This window comes from Engraulis encrasicolus, chromosome 2 (assembly GCF_034702125.1).
Source record: "Engraulis encrasicolus isolate BLACKSEA-1 chromosome 2, IST_EnEncr_1.0, whole genome shotgun sequence".
Classification (NCBI taxonomy): Eukaryota; Metazoa; Chordata; class Actinopteri; order Clupeiformes; family Engraulidae; genus Engraulis; species Engraulis encrasicolus.
The window spans coordinates 25,816,921-25,837,059 of NC_085858.1; the positions used below are offsets into that span (position 1 = coordinate 25,816,921).

A 20,139-nucleotide genomic window follows, 5' to 3' on the forward strand; every position below is an offset into this window, starting at 1 on the left:
TTAAGCCTATTTTCTAGAAGTACTTGTCTGAAGTTATGCCTCTGTGGGGGTTACAATAGTCTAATGTCAATACTGTCTGCTATATCCCTGTATTACAGTCCTGATGACGTAGACTCTGCCAGTAATTCAGATGACTTCAAGTACAGCTGTTCCGTCAACAAAGGCACCCTCCCTCCATTGTTGTGCAAAGTTGTATGGGTTCTTACCATTAGTAGAGGGAGGATGACTAAACGGAACAGCCACGCAGGGCAAGGCTGAAAACAGGGGCGCCGACAACCGTGCTTGTCTCTTGTCCCCACCCCTCAGTGGTATCACGAATTACTATTGGACGAGTTTATATTGTCGTTTTCATAGTGCATGGAGGAAATGTCACTCAAACGTGTACTGTGGCAAGGCAGACGGCACTTGGAAGGGAAAGACTACGTCGTTGAAAAGAAACTATTCATGAGCTGAGGAAAGAATTGTTAAGGCTCAAAGGACAGTTCTGTATTGGTTTGTTAGGGCATCGAGAAGACCACTTGTTTGTCTGTTTAGCTGCTGCAGTGTCGAGCTTTGGACCGACCAGGCCACTTACTTCTAGTTGAAAATAGACCAGGGAAAAGGTAAGTGTGTGGAGTTCCTTCCATTGGGACATTGGATTGCATTACGTCTGTAATTTCACAGAATGAAGTTGGATAGAGCGTAGGCTTACTGCTGTGGGATACATAATTGCGCCCAACATTCCATTTTGTTTCAACGTGTTCAGTGGAAGTGGTATCGTAACTTTGTAGCCTAACGTGTGTCGCTTAGGGCAGGACCGTGGTGCCTGGGGCATAGTGACTGCAACAATAAAAGTTATTGTATAAGGTACAGTGTTCATTGAAATGGCAGATTTCATTGTAAACTACAGTGGTTATACATGGACATCTGGGATATCACTGACAGATTTTAACATAGCCAAAAAAAATGACACGCATCTGTCTGGCCATCTGTAGGCTACATAGCTGTACTTATGATATGTTAATCAATGCAGCTAGTGACGTAAAAGGGATGCTGGTTGTGTGGTTGTATACTAAAAAAAACAGCACTAGACGGCCTGTGAGCATTTCAAAGGCATTCAACATTACATTTTTGACGGCCACTAGTCACACTCGCGGATTAGGCTGTCACCTTTATAACGGAATGCACAGAACTCAGCACAGGTGTCTTCCAAATGTCTGTCCCGACTTTTAGGGGCATTGTGTTAATTTGGGTTTAAAACAAAGGTGCTTTTTGTGTCACTCTACCTTTCTCATCGTGCGGGGGTGTCCCATGCACTTTCGTGCTTTTCACTCCTATTACGTCATCGCATCCAACACTGGGTCAGAGAGGGAAGCCGTGTGGTCCTCGCATGTGGCTCTACGTCATACTAATTAAAACTCGGATGCTTTTACATAACGGGCACGGGTGTTCACTGCACACGTTTGTCGCTCGCGATATGATGGCTACTGTTATGGTGGACATTCTCCATGTTAAACAGGTGGGCGGGTTAGAGAAGATATGTGCATCCAGCAAGACCTCCTTTTTCTTGCCAATATCAGATGCCTTTCAGAGGGCCACACCAAGACAAGGGCCAATAAAAGGAAGTACTCGTACCTTACGGGAAAGAAAATATAAACGACACACCTATCGGTCTCTGGAGATAATATGACCGCCTGTCAGTTTTCAACGTGAAGCGCACCACTGAAATTCAAGGGCTTGCCTTGCTTGCTTGCCTGGAGATTCTGGGAATTCGCCTCGGAGAAAGAGGAAGTTGTACTTAGAAAAGCGTTGTTATTATTCACGTTCATTTTTAGCCTGCCCATAGATAACTTTAGTGGTGGATGCATGGTAGGTTAAAGTGAAGTACTGTAATGTGAAGTGGGCTTTTATGAAGGCCTGTTCTTGTAAAGTGCTAGTGGATGTTGCTGCCTCCCTGTAAGGTATGCTGCCTGGGACAGCATACAGAACTCAGTTGCTCTGTAAAACAAATCCATGTTTGAGAAATGGAGGGCTTTTGGTCTGCCTAACACACAACACCACATTTGCATTGGATGAGGAGAAAAAACAAATCTAGGCTATCGCAATCAGTCATGAGACAAGGTATAACAGATATGTTTTATTGTATTAGTGATGTCACTGAGGTTATTTAGAGATCTTCTGATCAGTGAGTTCTCCTAAATTTGCATCTCCGTGTATGGCATAGCCTACATCAGAACAACCTGTGCAATAAGTTACTCAAAACAGCAGGTGCTTGTGCAGTTGTGTGAACACTAACATTGACCAGTGATGTACTGTTCAATATTTCCTCCTAGTCTTTGCATAGTAGTTTGGAAAATCATCTTCTGTACACATATTTTGGATAGCTCTCCTGACACCAGAACCCTCCAAGATGACTCACTCTCGCTCGAACCATAGAAAAATCATATGGCAGCGCGAGCACTACTGGGAACAATAGTCTTTCACGGCTTCTCAGCAGTCATTTTACTGTTTCCCAGCATGCCTGGCTGAGAGAATGATTGGCCACATGGCCAAATATGGCTGGCTGCCTGAGCCACAGTTTTTAATTAGTGCCTCCGTATAATTTGGTGGTCTATGGGGTTGAGTCCAAGTCTAGGCCCTAGACCTAGAGCCAGGCGTGGGTACCCCAGGCCCTAGAGAACAGCAGCTGTCTCTGGCTGTCATTTCTCACCATTCACAAGCCCTGCAGCAGTGGCGGAACAATTGCACACAGGGCCCCTGGGCAAGACACTTATTGGGCCCCCTATACAGCTTGCCAAGCTCACAATAGGGCCCCCACCACCAATACGGGAGGGCCCTGGGCCCAGGGGCAAGTGCCCTGCTCGCCCTCCCTATAGCTCCGCCCCTGCCCTGCAGTGCTTTGATGAGAGGGCCTATGTGTCTGTGACTCTTCAAAAAGAAGTCTAGTGGCTCAACCAACATACTAAACTCTAAAAAAATTGAGTAAATAAAAGGAGAGAGAGAAAATTGACCCTCAGGATGCAAAAGGTAGTTTTGAGAACTTTATAGTATGCAGTTGTGATGATGACCATAACGTGTTGGTTTCCATTTCCTTTTTATATTGGGGACTGTATATGTAAAGTAGACTAGAGGCTAACTCTGGTGCAACACGTTGTTGGTAACATTAATAGTGCCTAGACATTCTGCATCTTCACTGATTCGTATTTCAAATGCATTCGCTAATTACACAACTTTATTGCTCAATGCATGTGATGAAACGTCTCCTGGTGAGAAGGAGGTAGGGAGGAAGGACCTGGATATGCAGAACATCAAGGGGGATGATTGTGTAGCGTACTGGAAACCACTGTACCACTGTGCAAAGAAACTGAGAGCAGTGCAGAACACAGGTGTTTTTGAGGTGTGTATAGTAGTATATTGAGTCAAATATATTTTAAGTAGTTAAAGTAGTTTTTCCTCATTTTTTCCACACTTCTATGAGTTATGATGGCATTGTGTCAGATGGTATGATGGCGTTGTGTCAGATGGTAGTGATATTGGTGGTTACCCTGCTGAGGGTCCACGGAGTGGCTTCAGGTTGCGTATTGACGGGTGACAGTTGGTCTGAAAGTGACGACTCGAGTCACCTCAGCTCAGAGCTTCGGAGGAAGAGGAAGTCCACAGATATTCAGACAGCGTGGAGTGTGTGATTTATGAGTGAGGGAGTTAGGGAGTGAGGCGGTGCTGGGGATGTGTGTGCTACGTATTAGAGATGCACCGGATCCTGATTTTTAGGATCCTGCCGGATACTGGATCCACTGCTTAAGATCCTGCCGGATCCGGAACCGGATACCGGATCCTACAAAAGGGTTGAAACATATAGTCATAGTCTACTTGCACACGTGGGCCCTTTTTATTATTTTATTTTTTAGACTCATTGGCTTATTGGCACACTGCCTGCAACGGCCGCTTCCAAAGGGCTTTCACTCTATGCAGTGATTAGGGTTCTGAAAGACTGACTGAAAAGCCTAGGCTACAGATACACCAGACCCTGATTTTTAGGTAAGATGCCGGATGCCGGATCCACTGCTTAACATCCTGCCGGACCCGGATCCTGTGAAAAACCCAATTATCCTGCCGGATCCGGAACCGGAACCGGATCCGGTGCATCTCTACTACGTATGAAGCGAGGAGAGCAGCATGGCAGGTTTCTGCTCACTCACGGTGGCTGCTCCTCCGCCAGGGGCCTTTTGCCAAATGCCAAATGCCAACCATCAGATCAGAAACAATTCATGAAAATGTTTCTTTTTTCTTTTGATTTATACTGTACATGTAACCTGGCAATATGTGAAATTGGTATCACACCATCATGCCCAATCTTACCTTATTAAACATGAAACACACTATTATAGCTGCTGAATAGCAATGATCAAAATACACTACACAATAGTCATATGATATTGTATTATATGTATAACATTACATTATAGCAATGTAATAGCATCAGCAATATGAAGTTAAAGCATGCATATGACTGACTACTACTAACAATACGTACACTGATTACTGCTAGTTATTTTGTAAATCCAAAGTCAACTCACTGTGTGGGTTCATTGACTATTTCTCGAGAACAATACAAAATATCTTTCCCTGTTATACCTCTTCCTACCCATATCCCACAACCCCCCACCCCCCCTCACCCACACTCCTGCACACACACCAGGATTCCATTAGAGCGTCTCTGGTCATTGTCAAGCTCTTCCAGGAAGCCATTGTAGAAACACGGGGTGCATCCCAATATGTGACCTTGCCTCCTCCACTTGTGCTTGTCTCCTCCACCCGCCTCCTGGCCCCTCCTCCGTGGAGAAAACGATAAAGTTTCCCAGCTGTCAGCCTCGCCACAACAACTTTTGAGGGACTCTTTTTCATTCACCATCCCAATTGCGAATGAGAAAAAGACTTTACAATTGAACTTTTGCAAGATATTGGAATATAATGCTGTTGTCAGTGATGTCATCATGACGAGAAGCAAGTGGAGGAGGCAAGGTCGCATATTAAAACGCACTCACGACCGTCTGGAATGGTGACACAGTTCAAATTGGGCCATGTCATTTTGCGGTCAAAAAATGGAAGAAAAGACGATGCAGTGTCACATGTGGGTGCATGGCTTAAGCTTACATGTTTCTGTATGTAAATTTATGCATGTGTGTGTGTGACTGCATTCTTGCCTGGGAAATTTCTTACCCATATTAGCTGAGGTGCAGACAATTGAAGAAAATCAGCCCGCCACCACAAAAACAAACACCTACACCCAGCGAAATCTCACCTTAATTAACCTCCAAGCTACTAGCTGATGTGTGAGAAACACCTGCAAAAAAAAAAAACAGAAACGTAAATTTCACTGAGCAGCCAAAGCTATATCAGAAGCAAGTGCCCAAAATCCTGTCTAGACTGACTGTTTCTCCTGCTCGTATAGCCTTCATCTCCCCTACCAGGCTCCTCCTACTCAAGCGAGTAGGTCGCTTTTCTGCTTTGCTCCTGCCTAACTTCAATTTCTTTACTTTTTTTTTTTTTTTCACACTATATCTTGGATTTTATTTGCCATATACACAGTTTTTAACAAGTTTAGAGAAGAACAACAGAGGATTTTATTCATACATTAGTGTTTTTCACAAGAGAACCTAGAAGTCAAAACAATTGCCGAGCTGAAACAATAACAAAATGCGACAACGACAGTCCAAAAAATGGATACTGCTGGAACAACGGATTTCTGCCCTGGAATCCTTACTGGGTGATCGCCTATCAAAGACTGAAGGGAAGTCTGAAACAGGTTGCCGCAAATGCAAAAGCAGACCAACGACGGCTGATGTGACATTTGTGACGCTGGACGAAACACCTGGCAAAAGCTTCGCAAAGCAAAATGTGAGTAGGCCTACTCACTATTGGGAAAGCAAAGGGGCTCGACCCAAAAACAGAGATAAAATACTAACTTCAACACCAGTGCGGTCTGCTGCTGCCAGACCAACTTTTTCAGGGCAGCCCATAAAACTTCAAAATCGATTTGAGTGCCTTGAACAAGTGGAACCAGTTGCTCCCAGAATAAAAACTGAACGTACACCGCATTGGAATAACAAGAACAAAGTTAGACGGCAGCTGCCTGCCTCTCCTACAACACTTGTTGTTGGTGATCTGAGTGTGAAAAATATCGGAAAATGGAACTTTTAAAGTGTCCTGTCTGCCCCATGCATCCGTACGTGAGACCAAGGACAGTATCCCACAATTGGTGTCTGACCACAGATCTATTGATCGCCTTGTTGTTCACTGTGGGGCAGCGGATCTGTTCAAAGAGCAAATAACTGTCAAAAAGGATTTTAATGACTTATTTTCAACTCTAAAAAGATCTGAAAATTCCATTCTTCATCAGCGGGCCAATACCAGCACCATGCTATCGCGACTTTTGCGTTTTCGAGATTAAATTGCTTAAACACATGGCTGTCAAGGACATGCAGATCCAACGGTATCAGCTTTGTTGACAATTTCGAACCGTTTTCCTGAGACGCACTGTACTTTTCAAAAAAAACAGTGCAGAACTGAGTTGGGACCGGCGCCAAAGTGCTGACAGACCAGTTGGTTTACAGCATTGAGACCTTGGGCGCTGATAAGCGGCCTGTATCTGTATCCACTCAGACACAGGGGCATTTCAACAAGCCCTCTGTGCCTGTAAGTGTGCAAACTGAGCCACAGACTGGCGAAAGCACACACACAGATGACGTAGCCAAGTCCCTCTACTCTGCTCAAGTGGAAAACAACGGAACACACAGAACTCGCCACAAACTGAACCAGCTTTCGGAACAGCTGGAAGATCTGTCACAGAAACTGGCAGCAAGCCGCTCGCCGGAGATCAAGTGTTCCACCTCCTTGACGGACTGGCAAAATGCCATTGGCATCACCAATTCCACCTCCCAGGGTCTGCCAAAAAGCGACTGTCCACACAGGAAATAGGAAATGTGGTTTCCTCAAAACCAAACTCACCCCCCAGATGTGGCGAAACGCAGCCACAGCAAGCCCTGGCAACGGCGACAAAAATGCAATCACCAATGGAATCACAACCTTCCCGGAACGACGAAACACCATCTTCATCTCCCAGACTGAGATTTCCAGAAACTATGGCGAGACTACTCCCCTATGCCAGATCTACCTTTTCTACCCCCAGACATTCCTACCAAGCCTCCTATGCGGATATTTCTCAAGGTCAACCTCATTCTACCCCAAAATCTAAAAGGATACTTCCATCCATGACTGCACCCAAAAAAGGCAAGGCCCCACAACCACCTGTCTGTGCTCTGGAGTACAGTAGTATCAGTGAGGATGACATGGTTGAAAGCACAGTCTGATATCAACTGGGTCCCTACCCACATAGTAACAGTTGTTTTTTGAAAATAAGCAGATAAGGGGACCCGTGGACAATCTTATTCCAGTTCTAACAACAAAACGAGGTCTCTTGAGACACGCATACATTCCCCCCAAGACGGCAAGCATGGGAAATCTCAGACTTGTCCCAAAAAAACTCACTACCACAGTGGAAATGCCTCCAATGCTCAATGCTAAATTAGCTTTACAGAATAGTAGATCTCTAAGGAACAAGCCTTTTGTTGTCAATGAGTTTATCTGTACCCACAACCTTGATTTTTTATTTTTAACTGAAACATGGCTGGAAAAATCCACTAGCTCTATCACACTTATAGAAGCAACTCCGTCACACTTTAATTTCATTAGTACAGAAAGGCAGAATAAACAGGGAGGGGGGATAGCAATTATTTTCAAGGCACTGTTTCAATGTCAAAAGACATCACTAGGTGAATTTTCATCTTTTGAATACTTAGCTGCAGTTCTAAAATGTTCTTCTGACATACTGTTATTGACTATTTACAGACCTCCAAGACTTTCTGCACCACTCTTCTTAGAGGAATTTGGTGAGCTGTTGTCGAATGTTTGTGTGAACTATGATAGCTTGTTTATAGCAGGCGATTTTAATTTTTACGTGGACGACTTAGAGAATGTCTATGCTAAGGAATTTTTAAGTCTTATTGACATTGTTAGCCTCACACAGCATGTAACAGGACCAACACACAACCAAGGTCACACTTTAGACCTAATAATAACAAAAGGCCTTAATGCTTGTGCTAGTGTCAAAGACTATGGCTTTTCTGACCATTACTGCATTTTTTTCTGATGTTTCTATGTACCCTCATGTTCAAAGGGAATCTGTTACAGTCAAAAAAACGTATAATCAACTGTGAGACAGCCTCACTCTTTCAGCAAGCACTTTCAGAGATCCAAAGTCAAACCTCAGAGAGTGCAGATGATCTCATGGTTAATTTTAATTCAAGGATGACCCGTATTATGGATGTTATTGCCCCCGAAAAAAATCAAAACAGTGGACGTGAAAAAGCACCTTGGAGAAAAGAATCCCACAGTTATATGCTAAAGCAAGAATGCAGGAGGGCTGAAAGACAGTGGCGTAAATCCAAACTTGAAGTCCACTACCAAATCTATAAACACACACTCTCGAAATACAACCAAGAAATTTCTAAAGCTAGACAATCTTTTTTCTCTGACATAATTAACAGAAATATTAATAATGCACGTGTCCTGTTTGGCACTGTGGAAAAGCTAGCAAGGCCCCCAAATCTAATGCCCTCTGAGTTCCTCTCAGTCAGCAAATGCAATGAGTTCGCATCCTTTTTCAAAGGAAAGATTGAAAAAATACGTGCAAACATACTCACACATGTGCAACCGACCCAAGATTCAGACCAGCTTGCTATGGTGAAGTTAAATCCTAACCTCATGAGAAATTTTCATTTAGTTGATGTGGACATTCTTAATAGAACGGTACTTAGCTCCTAGAAGTCTTAGCTCCTCTACATCTGACTTAGATATTTTACCAACAGCCTTCTTCAAATCCATCTTAAATCTAATATCATCAGATGTACTTCAGATCATCAACACCTCACTACAAACAGGCATATTCCCAGGCTGTCTGAAAGAAGCAGTTGTGAAACCCTTACTGAAAAAGAACAACCTGGATGCACTGGTACTAAACAACTATAGGCCCATATCCAACCTACCATTCGTGGGTAAAATAATAGAGAAAATTGTTTTTAACCAATTAACTGCTTTTCTAATCTCTAATAGCTATTTTGATAAGTTTCAATCAGGTTTCCGTGCCTACCACAGCACTGAAACAGCTCTTATTAAAGTTATGAATGACATAAGATTGAATTCTGATGCTGGCAAATCATCCGTCTTGGTACTTCTTGATTTGAGTGCTGCTTTCGATACAGTTAATCATTCTATACTACTACATAGACTGGAACACTGGGTTGGCTTTACGGGCATAGTGATCGACTGGTTAAAATCGTACTTACAACAAAGAAGTTTTTTTTGTCGCCATTGGAAGACATACTTCATCATCACCAATGTCTCTGGATTGTGGGGTCCCCCAGGGCTCCATTCTGGGACCACTACTGTTGAATCTGTTGCCACTGGGACACATTATCGAGAATAACTCCATAAATTACCATAGCTATGCGGATGATACCCAGCTCTACTTATCTATGTCCCCAAATGACTATACCCCCCTTGAATCACTCTATCATTGCATGGACCAAATTAACAAATGGATGTCTCACAATTTCCTCCAGCTGAACACAGATAAAACTGAAGTAATTATATTTGGGAAAAGAGAGGAGAGACAAAAGATTGCTACTATCCTTGAAACGAAGGGACTGAAAGCAAGGGAAACAGTTAAAAATCTTGGGGTCCTCATTGACAGTGACCTAAACTTCAACAGTCACATGAAAGCTATTACTAAGTCTGCATTTTATCACATAAAAAACGTCTCTAAATTTAGGGGCCTGATGTCTAAACATGATCTGGAGAAGCTAATACATGCCTTTATTTCTAGTAAAGTTGATTACTGTAACAGTCTTTTTACTGGCCTCCCCAATTAAAAACCATTAAACAGCTTCAACTTGTACAAAACGCAGCTGCAAGGGTTCTTACAAAGACAAGGAAGTTCGACCACATTACTCCAATTTTAAGATCGCTGCATTGGCTCCCAGTAAGCTACAGAATTGATTTTAAGGCTATGCTACTTGTGTTTAAATCACTAAATGGAATGGGACCCACATATCTACTGGATATGTTTTCTGCTGTATGCACCAACTAGGTCACTAAGGTCAACGGAGAAGAATTTTGCTGGTGATTCCAAAAGTCAAAACAAAGTGTGGAGAGGCAGCCTTTAGCTTCTATGCTTCAAAGCTTTGGAACCAGCTTCCAGATGACATAAAAAATGCACCCACTATTGATAGCTTTAAATCTAGACTCAAGACAAAGCTGTTCTCAGATGCTTTCCCCTAGCTTAAATTACTTATTCTTATTATTTTGATTTTTTATTTAATTTGTTTCATTTTATTTTATTTTATTATTATTTTTACCTTATGTTTTATCTTAATGTTTTTAAATGCTTTTTGACTCTAATTCATTTCCTTCTTTCTTCCCTGTTTCCTTTCATTTACATTTGTTAACTTTGTGAAGCACATTGAGTTGCACCTGTGTATGAAATGCGCTATATAAATAAACTTGCCTTGCCTTGCCTTGCCTTACCAGGTCTTAGCTTGAGTAGGCACCACACAGTTTGGAAGCTTTGTGGCTATGAGGGTCATGATAGGCAGAATGACTCCAAACTCTCATTACACAATCACAGCATTCATTCTCTTACTTAATAATAGTATTTCTTTAGATGCTTTCGATGTAAAATAACAGAATCCACATCTATGCAGAGTATGCTGGTAACACCCCCCCCCCATCTTTGCTAGGTCTTAGCTTGAATTGGCACCATGTAGCTTGGAAGCTTAGTAGCTATGTGGTGAGGCTCAGCCAATGCAGGCTGTTGACTGACTGTGGGACATTATGTTCCCCCTCCTGTAAGCCGACCTGGGGAGCCAGATGCTAGCCTTAGGCCGTCGCAACGTCCCTGGAGGATGGACGTTAATTGAGAAGGGTGCTTTTATCACCGTCGCACTGAAGGCAAGTTGTGCTTTTTCATCACACATCAGCTTCGGCAGACGTGGTATAGGAGATGGGGATGGGGGGTGTGTGTGTGTGTGTGTGTGTGTGTGTGTGAGTGTGTGTGTGAGTGTGTGTGTGAGTGAGTGAGTGAGTGAGTGAGTGAGTGAGTGAGTGAGTGAGTGAGAGTGTGTGAGTGTGTGAGTGAGTTAGATGATGATTTGACTTGGCCTGCCTGAAAGAAGGTTTGAGATGTCTGCGGTTATATGATGACTCCTGCGCTTTCATCTAGAGGAAGAGGAAGTTCAAATGAAACTGTCATGTAAAAAAGCGTGTGTTTACTTGGGCCTTATGTCGATGTCAGCATTTAATTTCCTATTACTCTGATCACAGAGTTGCATAAGCATCACCACCACATGTGCACACTTTGGCTTTGAGCACCTTCTTGAAAGAAAAACATTGCACATGCTCTGTAGCTTTGTGTCTCTGAAGCAGTGGTGTAGTGTACGTAGAACGCAGGTATACGCAGTATACCCACCTCAAAATTTCAAAAAAGTAAGACTACACCACTGCTCTGAAGCATGGGCCAGAGTGATGTTCTGCTGGCAGTCCAGTCATTACTCTACCAGTACCAGCTGAAGGTAAATTAGGCAATTTTAGTCAGTCATTGTCAAAATGTGTGCTGTCCAGTCACAAATGTGATATTTTCATTAATATTTACTAAGTAATGAACTAATATTTACTGGTCTGACCATAGTAGAATTTTGCAGCTGAAGATGTCTATTCTTGATAATTCAAAATGGTGGATGCAAAGAAGACACATTTTCATGTATGAAAAGTGTATATTTACTTACAAATACTTAAACAAATATAATGATGGTAGTGATTATACATGAAAAAAACTTTGCATGTGAAAAGGCAGCTTCAATTCTAGAAATAAAAAAATGCATACCTTACCTTTCAGTGTAGCTGCTTTGCCCCGGTTGGTACAGCTTCACATGGTGATGCTTAGGGAAGGTGGAGGAGGGGTGGAACATCCACCTTGTGTCTACTTTCACATAATGTCACATGCAGTAGGTGTGAGACTCTCAGTGTCTTTGATGTGGGCATGGGCATATCTCCCCTCACCCACCGCTAGGGTGTATAGAGCTGATAAACATGGTAGTCTTCCAGTGCCCTTTTATAGAACACCACGGGTGGAGGTCAAGGTCAAGGCTATCTATGCTGTTTTCCCTGTGGGAGGATTGATTGCAATCCACACTCAGCCGTATACATACTGGCACAAGATCAAAACGTAGTAATACATTACATTCAAGGAGTATACTAGATGGAATGGAATGTTTGTTGCTGTTGCTGTTGGTTTTGAAGGGTCCCCTATGAAGTATGTATTGAGCAGGGGTATGTCTCTGAGGGGTTATAGGTACGTATGAGTCAATGCAAGGTGAGGTTTAGGGTGGGAGAGTGAGAGTGGGAAGGGGTTGCTGAAGTTGAAAGTGGGTGCAAGCATGGCAGCCGACAGGGGGGACAAAGGGGGACAGTTGTCCCGGGCCCAGGGACAGAGGGCCCCAGAAATGGATTCTCATTATGTATGTATTGGGTGGGGGCTTTAAGATGACTTTATCCTGGGGCCCAGCCAAAGCTGTCAGCTGCCTTGGTGCAAGACACAAGTGTTTTTGAGAGAGTAGTTCAGGAGAAATCCACACACCTGAAATCTATTACATTTATTCCATTTACTTTGTGGCAGAACCTTTTGCCCTCATGTCGTCTTGAAATCCAATATGGAATATATACAGTATGTAATAAAAGGATTTCAAGTTTGTTTTAACCTACTACACTATTCAAGATTCAAGATTCTTTTTAATGGTCCCGACGGAAATTTGTCTTGGACATACATTATGACAACATTAGGCAAAATGTTTACCAAAACATGATCACTTAGATCATCACCATTTTCTCCATTACAATCATATAATATGACCCACATCTTAAAGGGGGGTGCCACTATTTAGGGGCTTAATACAGATAAAATTGTTGGCCAGGGTTTATAAAGGTGGTAAAGTGTCTTATTTTTCATGCAAGCCGTTGTCTTGCTTTAAGACAAGTTAAAAGAGGGAGCATGTCGCTAAGCTAGTGAAAGTCAATGCATCCGTGTAGCATGCTACATGCTACAGTGATCCATTGATTTTCACTAGCTTAGCTACATACTCCCCGGCCAACGATTTTAACTGTATTAAGCCCCAAAATAGTGGCATACCCTTTTAAATGTTTTTTTTTTTTGGGGGGGGGGGGGTCTCCATTATTACTGCACTGGGGGAAACACAGTTGATGGTCTCAAGGGGCCTTTGATCCAGTTTAACTGAGGTGCACAGGAAGTGAGAGTGGGAGACGGCCTCTCACACAAACAGCAGCAGCACACAGGCCGAGGTGTGTGTGTGTGTGTGTGTGTGTGTGTGTGTGTGTGTGTGTGTGTGTGTGTGTGTCTGTGTCTGTGTCTGTGTCTGTGTGTGTGTGTGTGTGTGTGTGTGTGTGTGTGATAAAACAAGATTCAAGGCAAACTCTTACTGGCAGTATGACATGCTATACATTTCATCAGCCATACCTATTGCACCATATCCTGTGCGGTCCTATAGTACGTCACTCCTATAGAGTTGACTTATCTGTGTGTGTGTGTGTGTGTGCGTGTTTGTGTGTGTGTGTGCGCGCGCGTGTGTGTCTGCAGCGGTAGGATGTTTTGGCAAGCTGACATAAAGGGGCGTTTAGGGTCTGATTCACCGTTTCTCAGAAACGCTCAGCACAAGTGTATGAGAGTTTAACACACTACACAGTAAAACATGCAGTGTGAAATCAACACTTAGAGAGTACTCTTGGACCCAACACTCTCTAGAAGATGTTAAATCAACTCTCTAAGTGTTGCTTTGACACTGCTAAATGTGTAAGGCAGCAGTGGCTGTTTACACCAGTGTTGTGAAGGAACTGGTATCTGTGTCTGTCTGTGTCCCTCTTGTTGTTTACTGTCATGTGGTGCCAGTTGCATACTCACCCTTTGAGTGTACTTGCCTTGCACGGAGTGTTCTTGCCTTGCACCCCTCGATTACCTCAGTGTCTCTTTCCTTGTCCTTTCTCTTTCTCTTTCTCTCTCCTTGTTTTTCTTTCGTGCTCTCACACATGTTCATGTCTTCATTCTCTCTTCTTTTTACATCTCTTTCACATTTGTGTGTCCTTCTCTGTGCATCAGGTGATGTCTTTTTTTCCTCCTGGCTAGTATTCCGTGACGTTATTTCCACTGTTTTGAAACAGTTTTTGCAATAGTAGTTCTTCTAAAAGTCATTCTCCTTTTCTCTCTCTCTCTCCTTCTTCGGTCCATCCCTTTCTCCATCTCTGTCTCCGTCCCTGCTCCTCCCATCCGGTCGTGACCCTCAGTTTCCCTTTCTTCTTCTCATTTCCTCTTCTCTCTATCAAGTTCTGTCCTCTTCCTCCTGGGGCGTATAGTAAGAACATGGTTAAGTGATAAGCCAGGCTTAGTTAACCCACAGAAACGGGGTAACCCTGCTAATAGATATACCTGCAGGCATTATTTGATTTAGAAAATGAGGACTCCAAGCTTTTCTATGAGATGATTTTCCTTTACCTCATGCCTAATTGAAGCCAGCTGAGCCAGCTTCTTGGCATACCCCCTGGTTTGTTTTTTCCTGAATGTGTTTTTTTCCAATAATTTTAAAGAAATGCTCTTAAAAACAATAGTCATTAAAATGTTATGTCCTTCTTCCCTCTCTCCCTCCACCCTCCCGTCTCCTCCTCCTCCTCCTCCTCCTCCTCCTCCTCCTCTTCTCCTCCTCCTCCTCCTCTTCTCCTCCTCCTCCTCCTGCTCCTCCTCTTCTCCTCCTACTCCTCCTCTTCTCCTCCTACTCCTCCTCCTCCACCCTCCCCCTCCTCCTCCTCCTGCTCCTCCTCCTCCTCTTCTCCTCCTCCTACTCCTCCTCCTCCACCCTCTCCCCTCCTCCTCCTCCTCCTCCTCCTCCTCCTCCTCCTCCACCCTCCCATCTCCTCCTCCTCCCTCCTCCTCCTCCTCCTCCTCCTCCTCCACCCTCCCATCTCCTCCACATTCCTCCTCCACCCTTCCATCTCCTCCACCTCCTCCACCCTTCCATCTCCTCCTCCTCCTCCTTCACCCTCCTCCCTCCTCCTCCTCCTCCTCCCATCTCCTCCTCCTCCTCCTCCTCCTCCTCCTCCACCCTCCCGCTCCTCCTCCTCCACCCTCCCGTCTCCTCATCCTCCCTCCTCCTCCTCCTCCTCTCCTCCCGTCTCTTCCTCCTCTTCCTCTTCCTCCCCCTCCTCCTCCCCCCTCCCCCTCCTCCTCCTCCCTCCTACTCCTCCTCCTCCTCCCATCTCCTCCTCCTCCCGTCTCTTCCTCCTCCTCCTCCTCCTCCTCCTCCTCCACCTCCTCCTCTTCCTCCTCCTCCCGTCTCCTCTTCCTCCTCCTCCTCCTCCTCCTCCTCTCCAGGCGTACTGTACTGTAGGTCATCATGGCCCAGTGGAATCAGTTGCAGCAGCTGGAGACGCGCTACCTGGAGCAGCTGTACCACCTGTACAGTGACAGCTTCCCCATGGAGCTGCGCCAGTTCCTCGCCCCCTGGATCGAGAGCCAGGATTGGTGGGTACCATGCATTACGTTACTTTGGCCTTGGCTAAGGCACTTTATGCCCCGTGTACATCGAAGGCGAACTAAGCGACCTGCGCGGCGGAAGTCATTGTTTCTCTATGGAGGGAAGGCGAATAAAGCTACCAGAGCGAATTCGCCAGGAGCGAAGCTTCTTGAGCGACCAGGGCGAATTTTGACCATTAAACTCAAGCTAATCTTAAGCGAAGTCGCTATGACGCGGTTCGGCGAAAACCAATTGTAACGTTCATATCGAGGAATGTCCCAGGCTGTCAAGACAGAGCCGTTATGTGATTAGCTGAATCAAACATGTCAAGAGCGAATAAAACAAATTCATGGCGAAACTTCTTCAACCACCCCAGCTACCTGGGTTGCGTAGGTAGCGCCCGATGTACAAGGGGCTTTACTGTTGCGCCGGGGACCTGGGTTCGATTCCAGCCCCGAGGTCTTTTCCCAATCCTCCCCCATCTCTGTCTCTTTCAACCATTTCTCCTCGTCGCTGTCAATATATAAAAAAACATAGATTGGCCAAAAAATACTTTCATTACATTTAGTGGACAGGTTTATCATGGTAGATCACATCCCGCTTCTAAAAGAAAGTGGAGGAAACTGAGACACCCCGGTTTCGTATTTTGTTCTTGTAAGGCAGAAAGAAAGACTGTTCGATGCATGTTAAGGATCAAGGATAGTAGTAGGTTAGTTTATTCTTCACGTACAGTACATAGCGACACTTCCGGAGAACATTGTCCAGGAGCAGGGATATGACGTCCATCTCAGCAGCAGTCTCGTAGTGCTTTTGGCTGGTGTGTAATTCGCTGATGTGTCCTCGTAGAGTTCAGTAGCCTCTATTGGACGTCATTAGACATTTGCAGCAATATACAACAGATCTGAGAAATGCACCCTACAGTGCGAGTCAGTTTTTAAACCTGATTTCTGAATCACAGTGACTTGAACTCATTTTTTTAGAGTCATGATGAGTCTCAGGTTTACTATTGTGTAAGTTCTTTCATAGCAGCTACTTTATGTCAAACTCAGGCTCAGGGGCCAAATCTGGTCGACAGCACTTGCCATTTGACTTTACTCATGAGGTACAAAATGTGTAATACAGTTGGCCCCCGTCATGCCATTAATATGTAGTGACTAGAACACACAGTTTTTGGCGTCACAGCAGGAATGATGAGTGAGCCTTGGCCAGTGTAACAGCAAGTGCATCAGTTATGATCTCTCCCACTCATACAACTGAATATGTGCAGGCACATTTGATCTACCATACATGATGAGAATGAGTGTTTATGAATTTGGCTAGTTTTAAAGGCACACTGTGCAGTAAATGGTCAAAAAAGGTACTGCAACTATGTTGCTCATTGAAACTGTGTCACCTATTGCCAAATTTGATCTTTACATGAAAGTTTATTAAGTAATAAACACATATTTTCTAGTATGGTCCAAGTAGAGTCATTTTTGCTGCTAGAAATGGCTATTTTTGGAAATTCAAAATGGCGGACCATGGAGAAGATCCCCCCTTTTCATGCATGAAAAGTGCACGTTTCATAATGAATACTTAGAATTTGATGGTGGTGGTAAGCATTCATGAAAAAGGTAACATTAGAGAATGGGTAGCATGAGTTCTGGAAATAAACAACTAAAAATCTCACACAGTGTCACTTTAAGGATTAAGTGCTTGTGTGCACACTATCAGTCAGTGTGTGGCCAATTTTATTGGGTTCGGCCTGCAACTTCACTCCAGATTTTGATTTTGGCCCACTGTCAATTTGAGTTTTGACACCCTGGCTTCATAGCGTACAAGGGCCAATCTGGAGCAGCCAAATACTCCTGACTACCTAGTCTATGTTCAGAGGCTAGTAGTTAGAGCTGGACAATTGATTGCAAGGTGATCAAAAAGTCAATCAGATCAATCCTAATGATTAGTCTCGGCACTTTGAATCAATCACAGGCCCTTGAAGCTTGGAAGCTCTCACAATTTAATTTGAGTGTCAATGGTGTCACAGTGCAGGCATGTGACGGTGGTGTTTGTGACTCCCCTACTTTGGCAGGAGGCAAAATGGGCAATAGCTAGGGGTGCATCGAGAAATGGCACTCAGTAGCTCCGTAAAACAGGAATATTTACAATGTTTTTTATGTGGTCTTTTTGACTTTTTATTTATGATAGGACAGTGAAGGTGGTGACAAGAAGCGAGTGGGGAGAGAGAGAAGGGGAAGGGCTGGCAAAGGACCCGGGCCGGGAATCGAATCCCGGGTCAGCCGCATGGTAGACGAGTGCCCTACCATTTGGTCACGGCAGGGCCAATAAATACAATGTTGGAGTATACGGATAGTATATCTTGAAATATACTTCCAGTACCATTGAGCCCATCTTTTTAAGTTCTCATCATAATCATAAATGTCAGTAATTACCATTATTATACCACTATGATCCCATTCATAGCGAGAGCAGAACAGCTGTTTCAACCTGCTCCCCCAAACCCCTTTTTCCTAAACTGCAGCTGCACATCAGGTGAAGATGGAAAGCTGCTCTCAAATTGATCTAAATACCTTGGGCACACTTTTTGTACAATGTTGCCAGGCAACAGCCAAATGGTTTGATGTTCTGTCTAAATCCTGATAGAAAGTCTCCCTGATATAATTGTGCTGCAGATATCAGAAGGAAAGGGCATAAAGGACCTCTACTAATTATAAAGCCTGGCTGCCTGGCAATGTGTGATAAAGCATTGCCCTGAATACACAACCCCTACACAAGGGTTGTTGCAGTGCATCATACGTTATAGGGAATACATGCAATAATATAACAATGTAATATATGCGATATAGACAAAAAAGAGAAGCCATCTCAATTTTTTTCTTTGCGAATTGAGTGAAATGTAGTTTAGTGTTCTATTCATTTATATGGAAAGCAAGTAATGGTGGGTTACAATATGTAATATGTGGCTTACAAAATGAGGAAAAGTGGTGGAGCTCATTCAAATCGTACGTAAATGAACAGCGCATTTCCGATTGTAGGAATCAAATCAATATCAGCATAGCTTCAGTTTTAGTCATTTTGATTTGCAAGCACCATTGCTAAACTGCTGCACTGGCAGAATAAAATCCAGTTCGTTTGCACATTTCACCAACCCGTTACTCATCATCACCACCGATAAGTCTTTCACAGAGGTGTGATTGGAGCATTAGAGATACAGAACTACTGGCTATCAGGTCATGACTTGATGGTGTTATGCAAGACAGTAACGGGAAAGATTAGCACACTGACAGCAGAGATACTATGTGGTCCATGGTAGGGCTGGGCGCTATGAAAAAAGCTATATCACGATATAGATTACTTTATATCACGATAACGATATATATCACGATATAGCACAATTATTTTTTTTATAGCACAAAAAAAGTGTTCAGTTATTCTCCTTATTTGCTCTTTATTTTTTCATGTCGCAAAACAACCTTTCTTTAAAATGGATCTTTTTATTGTCATTTTTACGGTTACATGAACTCATAGTGTGTATTGTGACAACATAAAATGTAATTAAATGATATTGAATTGTATACAACTGATAAAATTACTATCACGATATAAACGATACAGGAGAAAGGTCACGATATACACTTTTATGTCACGATAACGATATATATCTTCAATAACCCAGCCCTATTCCGTGGCTAGTGGGTGTGACAATCCAGGACCTACAGTAGTATTAAACTGAGAGCAGGAGATTTCGCCTGTAGGCCTGCTTTCCGTGTTTACAAGTATCTACGACTGACTAGAAACAGGGTCAGTGTAGAGATCCTGTGTAATTAGAAATCTTTTTTTTTTTTGCAAGTTTTTGGCAGTGTCACCCCAAGAGGAAACTGAGAGGCTGAAGTATTTTTAGAACCCAGAGAGTTTTGTATGCTTTTGTTTGTTTGCTTTGTTACATGTGAGCAAAAAAAAAGGAAATTTCCCATTGACGTGCAGTACATAGGAAGATCTATTCATCAACGTTCTGCATGAACTAAAACCTGCCATGACTGGTCTTCAGGTCAATTTGCATAACCTGACGTGATCGGTGACATTTTTGTGCACACAATTTTCTTACTCCTTGACCGCCAGGCATTATTAGTCATATTATTCATGTTGATGTTGTATAACCAGAGTTGTATAAAGTAGAGGTAGAAGTACTCTGACAGATGTAATTACAACACCAGTGATGGGACGTTACATGGTTTCAACTTTGTAATATCATTCACATTATTCATGTTGATGTTATATAACCAGGGGTGCATTTCTGGAAAGCGTAGTTGCTAACTATGTTAGCTACTTTGTTGGTTGCAATGCAATTTCCCATTTAATTGGCAACTACCGAAGTTGCTAACTGCTAACAACTACGCTTTCCAGAAATGCACCCCAGAGGTGTATGAAGTAGAGGTAGAAGTAGGGCTGGGCAATATGATAATATATATCGTTA

General features: G+C 43.4%; 1 protein-coding gene across 2 annotated transcripts in view; it reads left to right on the top strand.

Annotated features, from left to right (window-relative positions):
- The first annotated feature begins 367 nt into the window (after positions 1–367).
- The window catches only part of stat3 (signal transducer and activator of transcription 3 (acute-phase response factor)), a 50,573-nt gene continuing 30,801 nt past the window's right edge, over positions 368–20,139 (top strand). For both annotated transcript variants that reach the window (XM_063185215.1, XM_063185223.1), the window contains exons 1-2: positions 368–602; positions 15,527–15,676. In XM_063185215.1, the coding sequence (XP_063041285.1) occupies positions 15,549–15,676 (128 nt within the window). In that variant the 5' untranslated portion in view covers positions 368–602; positions 15,527–15,548. The remainder of the gene's footprint in view (positions 603–15,526; positions 15,677–20,139) is intronic.